The sequence below is a fragment of the Tarenaya hassleriana genome, unplaced genomic scaffold (assembly GCF_000463585.1).
Source record: "Tarenaya hassleriana unplaced genomic scaffold, ASM46358v1 Cleome6, whole genome shotgun sequence".
NCBI lineage: Eukaryota > Viridiplantae > Streptophyta > Magnoliopsida > Brassicales > Cleomaceae > Tarenaya > Tarenaya hassleriana.
This window is the reverse complement of record NW_010968505.1, coordinates 2,742,862-2,763,212: the sequence shown is the minus strand read 5'-3', so window position 1 is coordinate 2,763,212 and position 20,351 is coordinate 2,742,862. Positions and strand designations below refer to the sequence as shown.

General features: G+C 35.4%; 2 protein-coding genes across 2 annotated transcripts; one reads left to right on the top strand and one right to left on the bottom strand.

Annotated features, from left to right (window-relative positions):
• Positions 1-4,870: 4,870 nt before the first annotated feature.
• LOC104799190 lies at positions 4,871-5,750 on the bottom strand. The gene has a single exon (XM_010521579.1). It carries the CDS (start codon positions 5,714-5,716, stop codon positions 5,183-5,185), a length of 534 nt encoding a protein of 177 aa, XP_010519881.1. The 5' UTR covers positions 5,717-5,750; the 3' UTR covers positions 4,871-5,182.
• Positions 5,751-14,168: 8,418 nt separating this feature from the next.
• LOC104799189 (caffeoylshikimate esterase) lies at positions 14,169-16,553 on the top strand. The gene is made up of 7 exons (XM_010521578.2): positions 14,169-14,636; positions 14,805-14,843; positions 14,951-15,021; positions 15,108-15,172; positions 15,301-15,390; positions 15,588-15,680; positions 15,892-16,553. Exons 1-7 carry the CDS (start codon positions 14,239-14,241, stop codon positions 16,315-16,317), a joined length of 1,182 nt encoding a protein of 393 aa, XP_010519880.1. The 5' UTR covers positions 14,169-14,238; the 3' UTR covers positions 16,318-16,553.
• The last annotated feature ends 3,798 nt before the right edge of the window (positions 16,554-20,351 follow it).

Here is a 20,351-nt window from a genome sequence, read left to right as displayed (position 1 = left end):
CTTTCTTCTGCTCACTAATTTTACACATTTTCACCATGTACAACTGTACAAATACACGTACATATACAGACATTTATATACGTGCATGCGTATATTTGTGGCCATATATGGGTAAGAAGTTTTCATGGGTAATTAAAAAAATAGATTCGATTATCAACAAAAATAGATGATTGAGGAACAGTCCATGTGATGTTAGAAGAACAACCCATTCCCCCCATATCCGTTTTCTTTTGTTCTAAAATATTTTATAAAAATTAACTAAAAAATCTCTATTAGTAATCTTTTTTTAAAAAAAATTCATACAAAAATTGCATTTCCCTCTACAATCTTATATGTTTGAAACAACATCGAAAACTTTTTGTTACATGATTTACTATATTTCAGCTCAATTTACAAAACAATAATTAGAATTATAAAAAAAAATTTGTTATCATAGAATTATTATGTAAATCCCTCTCTATATTTAGAACTTGTTACAAAACTTATTTTAAAAACATCATTGGCATGGAATTTACTACAAACACCATTGCCTGCATAAGTGAAGTTTTTAATTTATTTGATTGAGATGAATAATTCCAAATGTATCCACCACGTTAAATGTGGTGATACTTTTCAATTCAATTATATGTTTAAATGGAGCTTGCATTTTAAAGACAAATATAGCTTCCCATAAAATTAATCAATTTACACACTACAAAAATGAGCAAATTGCCCATATATAAAAATCAATTCAATAGGATTTTTTTAGAGAATATACAATTAATATATATTAAAAAAATCAAATAATTTGGCATTGATAGAAATTGGGCATTGTTAATTTTCCAAATTTACGATTTTTAATGTTTATTAATTTTTCTATTTTAATAACACAATATATAAAAATATTCGAAAATATAGATAATATGTGAATGTTAAATGTAAATTTGTATAATTGCAAAAAAGAGGTTTAGATATGGAAACAATCAAGACACAACTAATTAACGAACCAATCAAGACTCGAGACGGGCAATTATGGTAAGTGGTGGGGCCATATTTCGAAAGGGTCATAATGTTGCTTCAAATTACAAAAATCTACCCCTCACGTGCATGTGCCAAGTGGTTATCAAGTTCCACGCCTTAACCATCGGTTTAAACCGGTTTGGTTGGTCCGTATTCTAAACCGGATCGAGTCACTCCATTATTATTAATTCTCTTAACAAACGGACCGAATTGACTTCCTCTATCTATCCACCACATACTATTTCTCAATATATATATAAAGGTAGAAAAATATGTTAGTAATATTCTCTTAGAGCAATTATGTGTCGGTTGATAGAGATGCAAAACATTTTATCCATCTCAAATTCAGATTTTACAAAAAAAAAAGGTCTTAAATTTAATGTTTTGTTAATTAATAGGAAACATTAGATAAAAAAAGCCTAGAAATTTGAGTATCATATATGTGTATATAAAATATTTACATGATCGAATTGGCTGGAAATTTATTTATCATATATGAATATAAATAAAGTGTAGAATGCAGTAATGGAGGGAATTATTCCACCTTCTTATAAATTATGAAAAAAAAATTCAACTACGAATTTTAATTATAAATTGGAAAAATAAAAAAGTTATAGTACATACATACATACGTTGGGAATGCCACTTGTTTACCGTGTATTTAAAAACTTTTTTTTTTAATCGGATGTCATGAATCGAATTACAGATTAATCTCGGGACTATGAGTAAAACCATATGATTAGAATATATGTTCCCCTTTCCAACTTGAGATTCGAACTCGGGATCTCCATTTCACTAGTTGACCTAGTCAAGTTGGGTAATATTCTAAAAATTTTATTATGTTTTCTCAAATTTTCGTAAATTTAAATCTTCTTAATTATTTATCTCCATGAATACAAACGTTAAATTCTTAATTTCTTTCATTTCGACTTCTTTCCATCCCTCTACATCACACCATTTACGTACGCTACCAAATTCTTTTATATTCTTTTATAGCCATGTTCATTTTTCCTTAATTATCTTTAAAATCCATAGTATTATTTTTTTATAACCGAACATCCTTGATCGAATTCTAAATTTATCTCGAGGATAGAAGTCAGCCATGTACTTTGAATTATATACTCCCTCTCCAGATTTGAGGTTCGAATTCGGGATGAGACAGACGTTTTACGCCTCCATTTCACTGGTTAATGAACTACCCAAGTTTGGGTCTTTAAATTCCATATTATTATCATTACAATTCATTCTACATATTACTCTATTGTATTTCGTTTATAAATACCATGCAAACATATATCGAATGTTTTGGACGAATATAACATTACCAAATCGATTTCGTTTCACTGACAGGAGCTCGAACGAATTATTATATAAATAAAATCCAACAGCATAAGAACACAATATATATTCATATTTTTTTTTAATTCAAAACTTTCCTTGGGAAATGTGTTAAAATATTTTATTAGTTCATCATTAATTTCGTTTATTTTTACCTTAACCTTCGTCTTAATCCCTTGTTAATCATCTTTATCCCTTTTTCTCGTGAGATTCCACTTCCAGGCACGACAATTTCCAGCTCACATGATCAGAAGGTAGCCGGTTTGCATCTTTTATTTTATTTTTCCAAAAATGTATCTTATTTACTTTTTTTTTTTTTTTGTATCATTGCTAATAAGATACAAATATTTTATTAAGACAATTAAACAATGATCCTCATTTGTGCTCTGAATCTTAACATTTACGTGACATTATATATATATATATATATATATATATATATATATGCGCGCATATTCATGCGAATGCCGATGTACAAAAGAAACAGTATCTTAAAACGGTAAACGTAAGGCTCACTCGATCTCATTTCAGAAATTTATGTCTCACTGACTGCCATAGTGCCATGTGGCCGCTGCTACGGCTTTTGGTTGCTTTGGATAACATTATTTTATATATAAACAAATTAAATAATTAGACGACTAAACTTAATTATATACTATAGATTTTGGTATTTGTTTCGAACTTGGCAACCAAATTGTAAGTCGGAAATTAATGTTGTTTAACCAGATTAAAAAAATAGCGTTAATCTATTATAAGTACGAGAGGACAGTTTATTAAAAAAAAATAACTAACCCCGCAAATAGAAAATTTTATTACTTATAGGGACATTTTTTAAAAATGAAAATTTGATTTCGTATCCGATTTTCCGTATATATATCGCAGTGAACTTACCATAACCCAATTTGCAAAACATATATACATCCGAATTTTCGAATCAAATATTCACGGATCAGATTGATTATCATATTTTTGGATAATTTTATCCATGCATTAAAACCTATATATATATTATTCTCTGACTCCTAAGAAGGTTTTTATACATTTTAGGTAGACTTGAAACCGCCCCGTTATGAGAAAAATGAGAAATTTAAATACTTAGAATTTTTTCATATATACCGAATATTTAGATTAAATTTTTATAATGATAAAATTTATAATTAAATACTCTATGTTCGTTAGAATTTATCTGAATTAATACGATGATAATTCAATTTGAAAAAAAAACTATAAATCATCATATTTTAATAAAAAATTATTATGTATTAATGTAAAAGCAAAACAATTTGTACCATTTTTGTTTTTTTTAACTTTCGTTTCTTTTTTCACTTTTTACTCTCTGATACCCTTTTTCTCCAATTATATATATATTTGTTTTTGTAAACAAAGGAGAAATACAATTCACGAAAATCAAGTAACCTTTTTTGGGTTGAGGGTGAGTAAAATGCGGTATTACATTGTTTTCCGGGTAAATGAGACACGTGTCAGGCGAATAGTGTGGGGTCCATATCTTGATAGAACACCAATCCCTACGCGAGCGCATGTCGAAATAACGGATAAGGTTATACTTATTTAATGCCGTATGGTTATTACATCATCGATTTCATTTATTCTCACATCTATTGATTTAAATTTTAGTATTATTCAGTCCATCATCCCCTTTTTCAACGCTATTTAATTTCATGAAGTGGTATTAAATAAATGTTCCCATCCATCAATTGTAATATTATTAGCAAGGGTTTTTGTATTCGAAATTTCTAGGGATTATATTTGAACAAATACTGTATATTAAATGTAATAAAAGTAATAAACTATCATTTTTATATGGATATTTATTGAATTTAAACTCATTTCACACTTACTCGCAGGTAAAAACGAATAATAAAAAATCATATCTCTTTTTTTTTCCTCACCTCTTCTTATAATTGATACTATATGGTGAGCAAAGGCGGATCCACTTTATATGGAATGGGGTCACAGGTCTTCTATAACTAATTAAATAATAATTATTATTTTTTATAAATTTTATAAAATTACAGATAAAAATGATAAATTATTTCCATAAAAATAATATTTGTCAAATGTATAAAATTTTCCGCCAGATGGTGACTATGTATATTAAAATCGTATATGGATCCTATCCTAGGAGTGCGGGAGTGTTCCTCACGTGTCAAAAGCTAGAGAATCCGGCGGTGGTGAAATTGACACGTGGCGAACACGTAACTTTAATAAGATGAATCACTGGATTTAGTGGGCCGCAATGAAGCCCAGGGATAGCCCAAATAGGGTTCCTCCTGTGAATCCGATTTCTACGGATGCAACGCGTGCCGTTTCTGTTATGCTAAACGACGCGATGTCTGCTTCGTTTTCGTTGCCTGTTTTGTTCTTCCCATTACCAGAGAGATTGAAAATGGAGAGGAAACGTACCGATTACAATGATGAAGTGAATATATCTGATCTTCATAAATGATTGTCATATATATTTTTTTTTCAATTTTATATAAATTTATGTCACACACGTACACATATACATACGTACATGCATGTACGCAAATACATAACAGAATATACGCCTGCTTCAGTATCGTATACAATGATTGATAAAACTACTCATAATTATACATTAGACAGAATCAATGTTTCTCTGCATATGTATATGTAACCTTATGTAAATAATAACACCTCTATATCTATCTATCCATCTATCAATCTATATACGTAAATATACGTCATGAAACTCATAAATCCTAAACCTATATATATAACCATAATCTATCCTTGTCTCATGCAAGAACATGTAACTGGGTTGTAACTGCGACACACACACACATATATATATGTATATAGACTAGTTAACCATGGTCCGGTCATCGAGCTCCTTGGCAATGGCAGGCATGCAGCTCGAGCTCCTGGAGAGGCCACCGCCTTTCCCCACTGCCTTAGAAGACGATGACCTCTTCTTCTTGAGTATCGCCTTCACGGCCTCGGCCTGATACAACGCTGGATAACTCCTCCCGAGCCTGTTGAATTTCGAGCACGCGCTCATGTGCTTTCTGACGGCTTCTTCCCACCGTTTCTCGGCGTCATCGGCTCCATCGTTTCTGCTCATCTTCTCCATCTCCTCCTCCGCGGCTTTTGAGCAAAGCCCGCAGATCAGTTTCCCGGAGAATTTGGAACGAACTCGGCGGATGTATTCGGGCGTGCACTCCTCCGACATGCCGCAGCACTCGCACTTGGCGTCTTCCACTTCCGATATCGTCGATAATGCCGTGAACGTTGTTGTTTGCTGGTTGTTATTATTGTTGCCGCCGCCGGTTAGAGCTCTGTCGTCTTTGGTTATCTCGAACGAGATGTCCGAGACTGTGCGTTGAAGGCCGTTCATGGTTATGTTGTTTACAGGGTTCGGTTTTCCTGTGTTTGTGTATATATGAATGTTTCATAAACACATGCATGGTGGTATATATATGTATATATACACACACACGGAAAAAGACCCTATAAGGGTTCGGTGTCTCTTTTCCCTTTTTCGCCGGTGGAAGCATGAGAGGTTTGGACTTTTACTTAAATGAGAGGGAAAAGGGTTCACGTGTATTATCTTGAACAACGGGTAACGCCGAGAGGTGTCTTTCATTCCGCGGTTAGTTGTAATTTTATTAAATAAAAAGCTTAGGTCCACATACTTTTATATATTTATTTATTGAGATTACACAAAATAGATTCACGCATCGCGGGTTATCAAAGGGATAAACAATGCGAAAATAATATATATATATATATATATATATATGTATATAATATGATCGATCGAATGGCCAAATACTATATTATCACAATCAACGTGACTAAACCGACATCCATAAGCCAATACTTATTTGCAACTGATTCCATAGAAGAAAAAGTCTTATGCAAAGGTGACGTTCTGATCTCAAAGGTATAAATGGGTTCAATGTTTGTTTGTTTTATGTGGCCCAAGCCCGTGAAACTTTTCGGGCCCAATTTTAATATTTTAATTTACATACCTAATGAATTTCATTTGGATATATATTAAAAAAAAAACTTTCACTTGTTTCCACTTTAAATCTTAAAAGCTGAGATCAACCTCCTTGTAAGAATGACATTATAGTATTAGAATATGTTTAATTTGTATTCTTTTAAAATGATAAAAAAAATAAATTCGGCGGTGAAAGGCTTTTAGAAAAACTTGGAATATATTATAAGTTTTTTTTGAAACAAAATTAAAGACTCTGAAATATGATATTAAACTAAAACGATATGCAAAATTAGGGATGGATGTTTCGGTTCGATTACTCGAGATTGAACTGTACCTAACTGAAAAATATATTATTTTTTCCGATCGGAACTATCTATAATTTTCAAACGGTATTAATTTTAGAAAAATCGAATTTTTCGCAACCGAATTGAATCGAATTTTAAAAAACCCAAAAATCCGAATTTTTTTAAGAAAATCTATTTTTTTAATAAAAATCAAAACCTAACCGAATTTAATATAATAAACAATTGATGCCTATTTTTGTAAAAACAAAAGAATCCAACAAAACCATTTCCAAAAAAAAACCCGAATCAAACACCTAAACACCCAATCCTATACAAAACAACCCTCACATTATTCATGCATCTTTCATTATTTTTTTTCCTGCCTTGTCTCCACATATTATTATTTATTTTAATTAATTATCAATTCAGATATATTTAAAAAAAATCCATGATCATTGGTAATGGTAACTCCCGCATAGATTGTATAATCGAAATTTTAAAGTATTTGATTTCTAATTCAAATATCAAACTCGTCATGGGCATATTCTCGAATTTCGGGTATCATACTATATTCGATTATTCGTATATAGAATGAGAGTGAAAACAATAATGAGACGGAGAGAAAAGATATATTTCAGATTTATTTATTTATTTTTATCTTAATTTGACCAATTTGACCGAACCATTTCCACGAATACGCGATTTTATTTTTATATATTCAATACATTTTTTTTATTTAGGTTGAATACCCGAAAATTGGGTATTTTTTTAATTACAACCCTCATTATTGCAATTTTCAAACCTTTATCTTTTTTTCCCTTCACAACCGCCATACGTTTTTTAGAAAGGAAAATCCAAAAAAAAAAACACTGAACTTTACAATTTTGACAAAAAAAACATTGAATTTTATTTTTTATCAAATAAACATTAAAATTTTTAAACGAATCTAAAAAAACACTAAACTTTTTAAATGATCCAAAAAATATATAAATTTTTTTGCGATTATAAAAAAAAACACTGAACTTTTTTAGTGATCCAAAAAAATACATGAACTTTTCTCGATTGTAAAAAAAACTAAGTAAAATAATCTGACATGTTTGCGTCTCATTGGACCACGTCATTCATTTTGTTTATTTTGACAATCGTAGAAGAGTTAATGTGAAGTGTGTATCGGCCTTCACAGTTCTCTCCGACGCTCGTGTGTTCAAGAATCGAAGAAGACACAGCGGTTTTAACGAGTTCGGTTACCGAGCAAGCTCGGGCCTACATCTCGACCGGACGGTGCCGGCGAATCCACTAGAGACGGAAAGAAACAGCGAAAAGCAGAAGCTCGGCGGATCTCCACATATCCGGAGCCTCACCGAGAAGAACCGAAACAAGAACAAGAGAAATCACCGAGGGATGCAAACCTGTACCGGGATCTTACCGATCTACCACTGAGCCTCCACGACGGACCTCCGAAACGGCTCCACCGTACGCTCGCCGCAAGCCCTCTTCTCCTCTCTCCTCTCTTTTCTTCTCTACTGCTCAAAGTGACGAAGTGTCGCGAGACCTAGGGTTCAAAACCCTAACATGTTGAAACGCCTCGTTTCAATTAAGTGACCGAAGCCTCTCTATGATTAGGAGGATTCACTTTTTCCACCAATGGGCCCTTAAGGCCCAACAATCTCCACCTTGGTGGAGAAAGGGAAACCAAAAAAAATTGAATCTAGTGGGGTTCGCCGTTTCCAGCACCGATCGACTTTCGTCGATCCCTCGACTTTCGTCGGAATTTAAAACGTAACTTACCTGACTTACCTCACTTACCTGATGTCGACCGTCTACATAACTCTCTCCGATGAAGTCTAAAACTTCACCTGTGCACCCTCGAGAGTTAACCCCGACATCTACCCGTCTCCCGAGTCTAACCCGACTACCCCGAGACTAACCTGAGTCATACTACCGAAACCCGCTAGATACCTAGCCCGGATCCCCGTGAAGTCTATACTACCTATAGGTATACGACTTCTACCCTCGGACCCTAACCTGCCAACTAGAATTGTCTCACGGTTTTGTCCCGTGAAAACGATCCTAGTCATCTATGATGCTCCACCGAGAATGAGACACGTGAGTGCACGTGCTCCACCTCGAGAGGGAGTGTCCTAGCGCCAACCTACACCGTCTCTACCCGGTGAAAACCCGACACCTCCCTGCTCACGTCATCTCCTGAGCATCCTACCCGAGGAAGCTCCACCTAAATGTGGAGACCTCACCTCCTGACCTACCACCGAGAACCGAAGCAGCTTCGGTTTACTCCTCCGAGGTCATATGTCCTTCTACCTCGGACTCTCCCTTCCTCGTCATCCGGGATCTACATATCCTCTATGTAGTATCCCTACCTACCCGCGGAACAACTCACTCCACCTGGTCCTTGGCCTACTCCTGCAACCCGATTTCTCGGGTTTTGCCCGAGACCCCTAGTCCTTCCACCATACCCCTTTCGGGGTATACCGAGCTAGACAATCTAACTCCATCATCCTAAGACGATATAACAAGAGTCTAAAACTGACCCTATCCGGAAGAGACTTAACCGACCCTAGGAGTGATGTAACATGACACGAGGGATGAGACCAAACCCTAGAGGACTTAACCCTAGGTATGTTTCTACCTAGCCGTGCTTAAACACGCTCTAGCCCTAAATCTATCGGACCTAAACCTAGGTACGTCTCTACCTAATCAGACCTACAAGACCTAGAGAACATGACCTGACCAGACTTAACCTAGGCACTCAACCTAAACCGATCTAGCGGACCTTAAACCAAGTCTAACCGGACAACACCCTAGGTACATCTTACCTAAACGGATCTAACACACTCTAGACCAGACCTGATTGGACTTAACACAAGGTATATTTCTACCTAACCGACCTCCTAGACTCTCGCACAAACCTGATTGGACTTACCCTAGGCATAATTTTGCCTAACCGACCTATTAGACTCGAAACACAACCTACCTTAAGACCTGATTACGTCTAACCAGACCTAACTTAAGGCTAACCAGACCTGATTACGTCTAATCAGACCTACAACACCGAGTCTACATGGCCCCCAACAAAGTCCTAACCAGTCCTACGATCCCGAGTCTACCCGGCCCTTCACAAAGTCCTAATCAGACCTACCCAAGCCCCAACACAGTCCTAACCAGTCCTACGATCCTGAGTCTACCCGGCCCCTCACAAAGTCCTAATCAGACCTACCCAAGTGATACCTAGACCCTAACAGCCCTAGTTAGATGACCAAAAGTCCCGACTAGACCACCACACGACCCTAATCAGACCTAAGCCAACCCTAGTCGACCAACCCCTGATTAGATGACCCTAAGTCCTAGTCAATCACCTAAAAGTCCTAATCATCAAACCTAAGCCAACCCCTATTGACTTACCAACCCCTGATTAGACTTTTAACAACCTAATCAGACCTAAAATAAGCCTAATATGACCTAATTTACTTCTGATCAGATCCGATAAACGCCTAAAATCAATCCCTATAGACCTGCCATGATCTAAACCGACCTCTACAGACCTATACCTAGTGATTCTAGACTTAACCAACCCCTAAACTAACCCGTTTTAGTCAAATCCCACCTAATCAGACCTAACCGGTCAATGTACCGACCCAAATTTGGCTAAACCAGACCTAAACAAGACCTAAATAGCACTTACAGACCTATATCAGACCTGTACCAGCCTATTTAAGCCTAACTAGACCTCCTACCCAACTAAACGTAGTCAAATCCAACCTATTCAGACCTATACTGAACAGAAACAGGAATCTATGACCTACATTAGCTAAACCGAGATCTAAAACAGGTCTATCCTTAGTATATTTCACTAAACCAAGCCAAATTTGGATACTAGACCGACCTAACAGGTAAACCGATCACTACAGATCCTAATCTACCCTAAACCAGTCCACTATGCCCTAAACCAGACACCATCAGACCTAATTTGGACCATCTTAACCCTAAACAATTAGTTCTAGTCCTAATTATACACTCCGGACCCTAAAACTGACTCAATCTAGTCCTAAGACACAAAATCAGATCCTAACCCGACCAATACAAGCCCTAATCAGATAAATGAGATCCTAAACAGACCTCTACCAGCCTAAAACCAATCTGATCTTACCTAATACCGGACCCAATTAACCTAGACGGTTCAATTCTAACCTAATTGGACGAACAGACCCTCACATTAGACCTAAACCAGTCTAAACCGGCCCTAATTCAACTCCAATCAGACCCTATTGGTCTAAACCGAACAATTCTAGCCCTTCCCAGACAAATCAGACCCTAACCGAGACTTAAACCAGCCTAAACTAGTCTGAATTACTCTAAACTGGACTCAATTGACCTAAACCGGACCTGAATTTGCCTAAACCGGACTCAATTGTCCTAAACCGGACCTAGATTGACCTGAACCGGTCTAAACCGGTCCAATTGACCCCAAACCGGACCTGAACCGGTCCGATTTGACCTAAACCGGTCAACTGTTGACCAAATTGGTCAACGAATTGACCGAACTGGAGTGAACCGGTCTGAACCGGTCGGGACCGGGTCTGAGCCGGACTGAACCGGCCGGAATCCGGTCTGAACCGACGGAACCGGGTCAAACCCGATCTGACCGCCGATAACCGGACTTGGATCGTATCGAACCAGGTTCGATTGACCCAAATCGGGTTTAACCGAAATTGGATCGATTAAACCGGTCTGAACCGAATTTAATTCGAAACCCTAATTTCGGAAACCCTAGCCGCCGAGTCTGCCGAGTTGACTCGGACGTTGACTCACCCGATTCCTCCACTCAACCCTAACTCGGACGAGTTGGGACCGAGTTTCGCCGGAATCAGGGTCTTCTCCGCCGAGTTCACCGAGTTTCTTTGAAACTCGGTCTCAGAACCGGAGAATAACGCGGAAAAAATAAAGAAACCGAGTCAGAAACTTACCTGACTCACCTCGGTTCGAATCTGTCTTCATCGATTTTGGTCTCTGATGCTCCACCTTGACAGATCTGGCCGCCGGCGAGCCCGAGGGTGTTAACACTACCTTCCACCATCGCCGATTTGCCTCCGTCGTTGACTTGAAACACTTAAACAGAGCATTAACACGTTCACACAGACAAATCTGAAACCGAGAACCGTAACTTACCTCGCCTGACCGGCGATTCTCCCTGGATCGTGTAACCAGGCTCTGATACCACTTTGTGAAGTGTGTATCGGCCCTCACGGTTCTCTCCGACGCTCGTGTGTTCAAGAATCGAAGAAGACACAGCGGTTTTAACGAGTTCGGTTACCGAGCAAGCTCGGGCCTACATCTCGGCCGGACGGTGCCGGCGAATCCACTAGAGACGGAAAGAAACAGCGAAAAGCAGAAGCTCGGCGGATCTCCACATATCCGGAGCCTCACCGAGAAGAACCGAAACAAGAACAAGAGAAATCACCGAGGGATGCAAACCTGTACCGGGATCTTACCGATCTACCACTGAGCCTCCACGACGGACCTCCGAAACGGCTCCACCGTACGCTCGCCGCAAGCCCTCTTCTCCTCTCTCCTCTCTTTTCTTCTCTGCTGCTCAAAGTGACGAAGTGTCGCGAGACCTAGGGTTCAAAACCCTAACATGTTGAAACGCCTCGTTTCAATTAAGTGACCGAAGCCTCTCTATGATTAGGAGGATTCACTTTTTCCACCAATGGGCCCTTAAGACCCAACAGTTAAGTGTTTATTTTGTCAAACTTAAAAAGTTTAGTGTTTATTTGATAAAATAAAAAGTTCAGTATTTTTTTTGTCAAAATTGTAAAGTTCGGTGCTTTTTTTTTTGGATTTTCCCTTTTAAGAATGAGTTTTTGCTACTTATTCTTCGTATTTATATTTTGTATTTCATATGCTAACTGTCGATTTAATAACAATCTGATCAAATATAGCATATTTTAAGAATGCTTGTTTTTTTGTTTATATATATATATATAAACTTTAACGGAATTGAATAACGTATATTTTATATTTTAACTAAACATAATTTACCAAACTAAGTTAGAGATAGAAATTAAAAAAACTATATTTTACAAATCAATAAGAAAAATTTAATTTCAGACCAAGTCAAAATTAAAAAAGAAGACTTGATACAAATTCTTGAATTAAAATTCGCTAAATAAATGCGAACCTGAGAGCCTCTCATTTCATGATCATGACATTTTGGCTTTTGTCGAAACCTTTCCGTCTCCTGTGGAGTGAAGTGTTATTTTCACTTTCCCTTTGCAATTTGCGAACAATAATTAATATATATATATATATATATATATATTCACTGAATTTGTATCCACAAAATATCAAGTTGCCTTTTTCACGGTGAGAATCTCAGACAAAGCAAAAAGCTTTTGTCTTCAAGTCTAAAACATTATGAAAACACAGTCCCCCGTAATTATTGGGTTTTCTATATCTAAAATAACATTTTTCTCATTTCGAAAATTTCTTTTAGAATTAAATATTACAAATCTCTAAATTGATCCGAATTTTAAAATACAATCAGATTCGCATTCACATAGTATCCGAAATGGTCTCATAGATTCCCGAAATGAGTCGGCCAAAAATGTATACCTCATATTAAGAAGTTTACCAAAAACATATTATACCATAATAATTCTAATCAATTGACAATAAATATGAATATCTGTAATTTTTGGAAAGTTTACGAAGTTATTCGATTTAACAAAAAAAAAATAGAAATACTTCAAAATCAGATTGCTTTAGTAAATTTCAAGTAGTTCCAAGAAGGTGAAAAGAAAAGTCAAATTAATAAAAAAAATATAGAGTTGTAAGTTTATGTTTCCTCATCAGTGGGAAAAAAAAAACAGGTTTCCTGGGAAGGATGGCATGACGTGGCAAAATCTGCATCACATTTTAATAAATTACTTTTCCTGATACTATTTTATATTCCATTCATATAAAAAAAAGCTTAATATCGTCACTAGAAAAAAATAAATCATATTGTTTAGAAATATCATCATAAGAAACTTAACAATGAATTAGTTGATCTGGTAATTTAATGGGAATATTAGACATATGTGTTGCCAAAAATAATAATAGCATATATATAATATGATTCTAACTATAGTTAAAGAAAGATTTGTAATTTTGTAATTATAAAAACTTTCTTGTTTTAGTATTAAATAGGTATCGTGCAAAATAATAATAAATATATATGTGGCAAGAAAAACCATATATTACAATAACTCCTTTTCAACAGCTGCATCTACTTTTAATGTCGGACCGGTCTATGTTTTTCTAAAAATAATTCTGTACGCAACTTATCGACGGCCCAAAACCAAAGTCTCTCACGTCAAAACCCATCTTCACCGTCCATTTCACTTACCTCATCGTGTCCGGCATTAACCCCGTTAGCTCAACAACCAATTATATATTGCCACGTCATTGATTATCCGTTATAATTATTACGGCGTCGTCTTTTGCCTCGTCGAAAAATCAAAATTCTATAAAATAAAGGCCCCACCCGAAACCCCATAATTTCTCTTCTGCCATTTTCTCCGTACACGCTTCCCATTTCTGACAAAAAAAAACTTCTTTTTTTTTCCGGCGATGGCTACGTCGGCGTCGGAGACGGAACAGTTGACTTCCGGTGCGAGCAATCGGATAATCCCGATCTTGATGACGCTGAAGAGGTCATTAATCTTCGTTCTCTCAATCGTCCTCTCTCTCCTCCTCCTCCTGCAGCCACGTCGCCGCGTCTCGCCGCCACCGGCGAGCAGCTCCGATGAGACTCAGTCACCGGTGGCGAAGCGAAGGATGAGGAAGATGGCGTGGAAGCTAGAGGAGGAGGACACGATGCGGCGGCGGTCTTTGGCTGAGACCGTCGAAATGGGTTTTGTCGCAGGAGACGGCGAAGTCCCTTGCCGGTGGAGCACTTCGTTGTTCTTCGGTCACCGGAGTAACGCTCTCTTTTTCCGGTCGTGGTTACCGATTTCCGGCGAGCTCAAGTAAGCGTTTAGATTCTGCAGCAATTCTCGGATTTGATTTACTTGTTTCCTGTGAAATTTGTCCGTTGTAATTGTCAGCGCAGTCTTGAAATTGGGTAATCACAGGACTTTGATTTCGTGTTCTGAAACCGTGCATGTCCTGCTTTTGATCTCTTCTTATATTCACAGGGGAATTATGATCATCATCCATGGGCTTAACGAACACAGGTGAAAATCGATTGGTTCTGATAGTTCATAGACACCAACGAATATTCTGAGAATTTTTTGTCTGAATCTTTGAGAATTCTCCATTCGTTTTCTTGTTGCATTTCCAGTGGAAGATACAATCAGTTCGCTAAGCAGCTAACTTCATGCAACTTCGGTGTATACGCTATGGACTGGGTTGGTAAGAGCATGAGCTTGGTTTGTTCTTTGTCTGGTTTTGAGATTCTGCTTTCGAACAGATAGATATGATCGTTTGTTTGCGTATAGGTCATGGTGGGAGTGATGGATTACACGGGTATGTTCCGTCTCTTGATTATGTTGTTGCAGACACGGTAAGTTAAAACTCTTTGACTTGAAGTGAGATAAGCCTGTCTGGTAATTGTTTCTTGTCGTCGTAGATGAAACTAGGGCTTGTTCTAAACCAAAGTTCTAAAAGGGCATGTCCGAATTTGTTCTACAGGAGGCATTCTTGGAAAAGATCAGATCAGATCACCCGGGCGTCCCTTGTTTCCTCTTTGGTCACTCAACCGGTGGAGCAGTCGTCTTGAAGGTACCCTTAAAACGATTTCTACATGGTTGTGTGATTATAAAGATACTATTGTATTTGTGTATGTTAGGGTTTAACCTAAGGGATCTTACTCGTTACGTCTATATATTATGCCACACGTTCCATTAATTCAATGTACATAAAAGCCGGTTTGTGTAGCGATGATGTTGTCTTGATTATGCTGGGGACATTCTTTGTAGGCGGCTTCGCATCCCCGAGTAGAAGAAATGTTGGCTGGTATTGTACTAACCTCACCAGCACTCCGTGTCAAGCCCTCGCATCCTATTGTCGCGGTAACTATTATCTTTCCATGAATCTCGAACAGAAATGTGATCAAGATGGTTTCCTTTTCGTGACAGAGAACACTTTCGTGCTGCTATAACATAGATTTCGGTAGAAATGAGTTGAATGTAGCTTTAGAACCATAACTTTAGATGGTACTCAACAAGACTAGTTACTGCAGATGAAAAAAAGACCTTATGCCTCCTGTTGTTTTTCTCGCAGGCCGTAGCTCCAATCTTCTCGTTACTTGCCCCGAGGTTCCAATTCAAAGGAGCAAACAAAAGGGGCATCCCGGTCTCGAGAGACCCTGAGGCGCTTTTAGCCAAGTACTCTGACCCATTGGTCTACACCGGTCCGATCAGGGTTCGAACTGGGCACGAGATCCTCCGGATATCGTCTTACTTGACCCGGAACTTCAAATCCGTAAACGTTCCCTTCTTCGTCCTCCACGGGACAGCGGACAAGGTCACTGACCCTCTGGCCTCCCAAGACCTGTACAATGAGGCAGCCTCGGAATTCAAGGACATCAAACTGTACGAGGGCTTCTTACACGACCTTCTCTTTGAACCCGAGCGTGAAGAAGTCGGTACGGACATCATCGAGTGGATGGTGAAACGGTTAGATGGATCAAACGTTTGCCTCTGGTAAGATCACGTCGGAAGATCTTTGTTCATTTATTTCTAGGCGTCGATTTCAGCAAGTGTATGTTGTGCGCCTAAGGCCCAATGGGCCATTCAAAGGTTATATCTACAAAGCCCATGTAGCCCATTAGGCCTTTTTTTTTAATCTCTGAATTGGTTTGTCAGAGGAATCGTATACGACTCTCTTTTTACAAGCAATTATTAGTTTTTTTAAAAATATTTTTTAAATGAGAATGTTAATTATATTTCCTGTATATTATATATGATTAAGACAAACGTTCTATATCTAGTCCCATTTTTCTAGTATCTGAATTGGATGAACTTGAACATTTGTCACACGATATATTAATTTTACGGTATATACCCCGTTACAGAGTTTTTCTTAACTAATATTAAACCCTAAACTTTTAAAAATAATGAAATTAAATTTTAAACGATTTCAAAAACTGTAGTAAAATTAAACCTTTAACTCTAAATGTAAATTTTTTTAAAAAAATTACTGTATTTGTTTTTACAATTTTTAGAATTTATATATTTATCTACAATTTTTTAAGAAAAAATTGTATATTGATATATGAATTTCCTTTTTTTCATGATAGATCTTAATCAGGTAAGAAAGCCAGCGTTCAATTCAAAATTCAATAGTTGGTAAAAACATTTTCCAATTGCACATTCCTATAAAGATCTATAAAATGATAGATATTGGAAATTGAATAATCGAATGGTGAATAAAATGTTTGGAAACATTCAATGATCGATAAAAATATATGAGATGCTATATGAACGGGAAATTAGATTACGGCGTATCATTATGTTTGTGATCCAAATCCCACGAAAAGTGTTGGTGGATTAAGACAACACGACAACGGCGTAACAACTCAACTACCCATCTATGAAAAATGGGAGAATAAAATAAAATTTTATGATTTATATTCCATAACTTTATTATATAAAATATATTAATTCTAACAATATCCATCAAAAATTAAAATCAGCTTGTGCCATATATACAATAATCCTATATTTTTTTTTGGGACACGTCAATTTGTCTTTAATTTGAATAGATCGCATATATCAAATTAAAATTAAAAGATAACTTTATATGTTCTGGTACATGTCATCATTATTAAAATTATTTAAAATATTTCAGCATGTAATTTTAAAGTATATGAATACTTTTGACAAGTACATTTTTAACAAATAGTTATTTGATTTTATAGTTTTAAAACTCATACATTCTCGTTGAAAAAAATCCAGATTCGGATATTATTTTCTTACAAAAAAAAAACTATTTACCAACCCTGATTGTTTTCCGAAGAAATTTATTAAATGTGCAAAAAATAAATAGCGTTTTGCAAACGCTTTTTGTGTGTGTGTGTGTTTATAACGTATACCGAGATAAATGATCTAAAACACCGTTTAATATCCAAATGGCAAATAACTTAATTTAAAATAAAAGAATATAAGTTTCTCACCTCACATTTTTCCCCTGTTTATTTCTACTTTCACATCCTTCTAACTTCTTTTATATCTACTGACAATATTTCTAATTTTCTAATCAAAATCAATTCATTGATTACAAAAAAAAATTAGTTATTTAATAGAAAAGATTGAACATTGAACAAATTTACTTTCATATATTTAATAGAAGAGATTGAACATCGATTATTTGGGACTTTTGTCGATGGATTTATGATTTTGTAGTTTGACTTTCTTGTTTCCACAGATTTTACAAAGGTTTCACATTCCATAACAGATTTCACGTGTTAGATTTGAGGTATAAAATCAAATTAGTTTTTTTTTTATAAAAAAATTGTAAAAAAAATAGACGTTTTGCATTCCTAATTCACCGGTAGAATTACCCAAGTTTGGATAATTCTAATTGTATAGCTCTTTTATTTTTTTCTAAAATAATAAAACAACCAAATCATCAAAACATAAAAATTTAAAATAAAATTTATAAATTACTATTCAAAGATTCCGACATTGGCTTCATTAGCGTTGGTACAATATTTGATGGCAAGATTGCGACGTCGTTGGCTTCTTTAACTGAAGACGAAAAATATAACGAGAAATTTTTTTTTGAGAGAGATAAGAGAGAACATAACAAATAAATATACTTAAAAAAAATATTATTAATTATAGAAAAAATAAAAAGTAATATAAATTAGTTGCTTTCGACAAACTTAAGGTCCAAATAACCCCTTTGTTTTTCTGTTAATATATTTGATCAATTGCCTAATAATTTAATACGCACCCAAACAATGCGATGCAATGCAAAAGAGAATTTACGTTCATAGAAAATTGTGATTCATACATCGAAATTGTCATGCCTGATTTAATTACTTTATTTTTTCAAAATTGTATAAAATTATATCTATTCAATTTTTATATTAATTTTAATATCACTATCATATAATTTCATTTAAAATATTAATTTTTAATAAATTTTATTTTAATAATTGTTTTTATCATTTTCCATATTCTATTCAAATTCATTTGCAATTTGATTTTTAAAAAATATAATAATTGATTTTATACAGTATTTTATATCTGCTTCATTCATATATAGTTACGCCATTATTTTTCCGGTGTCCTTTTAGTTCCGATGACAAGAACAAATGTTCAACCCCTAACCCAACAGATCGTGGACGAGTGGTCAAGCTTGGGGTATGAGGTCTCCACCTTGAGGTAGGAGGTAACTCCACCTTGAGGTTGAATGTTCGATTCCTGACTGACGGGGAGGAAAATAATTTCTGGATTTATATGATCTATATACAAAGGCTGCTCTCGGGTCGGAGGTTTACCTAGTCAACGCGCCCGAAGGGTAGTAGTTAGGGATCCTCCGTTATAAAAAAAAATATTCAACCCCTAACATGTGCATATATATATATATATATATACACACATGTACATAGATATGTGTGACTAAAACCGGAAATTTGGTTGGGGGTTAGCAGGCAAAAAAATGCAATGATAAATAGACGACAATATTAGATGGAAATGAAAATAGAAAAAAAAAGGAAAAAGAAAAAAGAGAAAAAGGGAAGTAAAAGGAGAAGATATGAAGTGATTGTGAGCCTGAATTTATAATCATTGCAAATTCAATGATCCATCCATCATATCTCTAATTCGCAGACTATAGAACAAAGTGGCATGTGGTGGCCCACCACTAGTTGCACCTTTATATACATATATACACATATATATATGCTCACAATGATGATGGCTTTGATTCTTATTGTGCGTATACGTGACATTCATTGAACATTTCAATTATTTAACCTTTACCATAAGGAAATTAAAATAAATAAATAAATAGAAACTTAATTTGGTAGGCACGCCTAAATTTATGTACTATAGTCTTTAGGTCAAATTGTCAATCATAGCTCCTCTCGGGGGCCATATTATTTTCCATTTATTTTTTTCCCCCCATCAATATTCACACACACACACACACACACATATATATATATATATATATATATGATTATTTCATATACTATACCAAAGGTTTTTGGATAGTTAATAAATCCTCCATATTCTATGTTAGGGAACGGTCCATCCCCTTTTGTGTTCATCTTCTTTGAATATACATACATATGTATATGTATATACATAACATTATGTTTTCATATTAATGAAACTTGCATTCTAAAAAAAAGGTGTTATTTTCGGTTTTTATATCTGTTTGAAAAAAGGTAACTATATTAATGCTTTTGAACCAGTTTCATAATGTTAATTAATAATTACCACATCACATCCATTTATTTTTTTTAGTTTGGATAATTACAAAAATCAAAATTAAAATACTATAAATTGATGAATAATCACAATCTAATGTATTTTTATACCACTCTTCAAATAGTATGATTAACATGTTTTACGTAGAGTCGACCCATTTAACTATATACACACATATATATATATATATATTCTTTTGTCATTATACAATACCCCATAGATACATACAATATATGTACATATGCATATATGGGTGTCGTGTTTGTATATATAGTCAGTTTGTTTTGTGACTACTTC

Coding starts and splice junctions, on each gene's coding strand:
- LOC104799190 (XM_010521579.1), bottom strand. CDS start 5,716: ATGAACGGCCTTCAACGCACAGTCTCGGACATCTCGTTCGAGATAACC.
- LOC104799189 (XM_010521578.2), top strand. CDS start 14,239: ATGGCTACGTCGGCGTCGGAGACGGAACAGTTGACTTCCGGTGCGAGC. Junction 15,022..15,107: donor ATACGCTATGGACTGGGTTG/GTAAGAGCATGA, acceptor GTTTGCGTATAG/GTCATGGTGGGAGTGATGGA. Junction 15,681..15,891: donor CCTCGCATCCTATTGTCGCG/GTAACTATTATC, acceptor TTTTTCTCGCAG/GCCGTAGCTCCAATCTTCTC.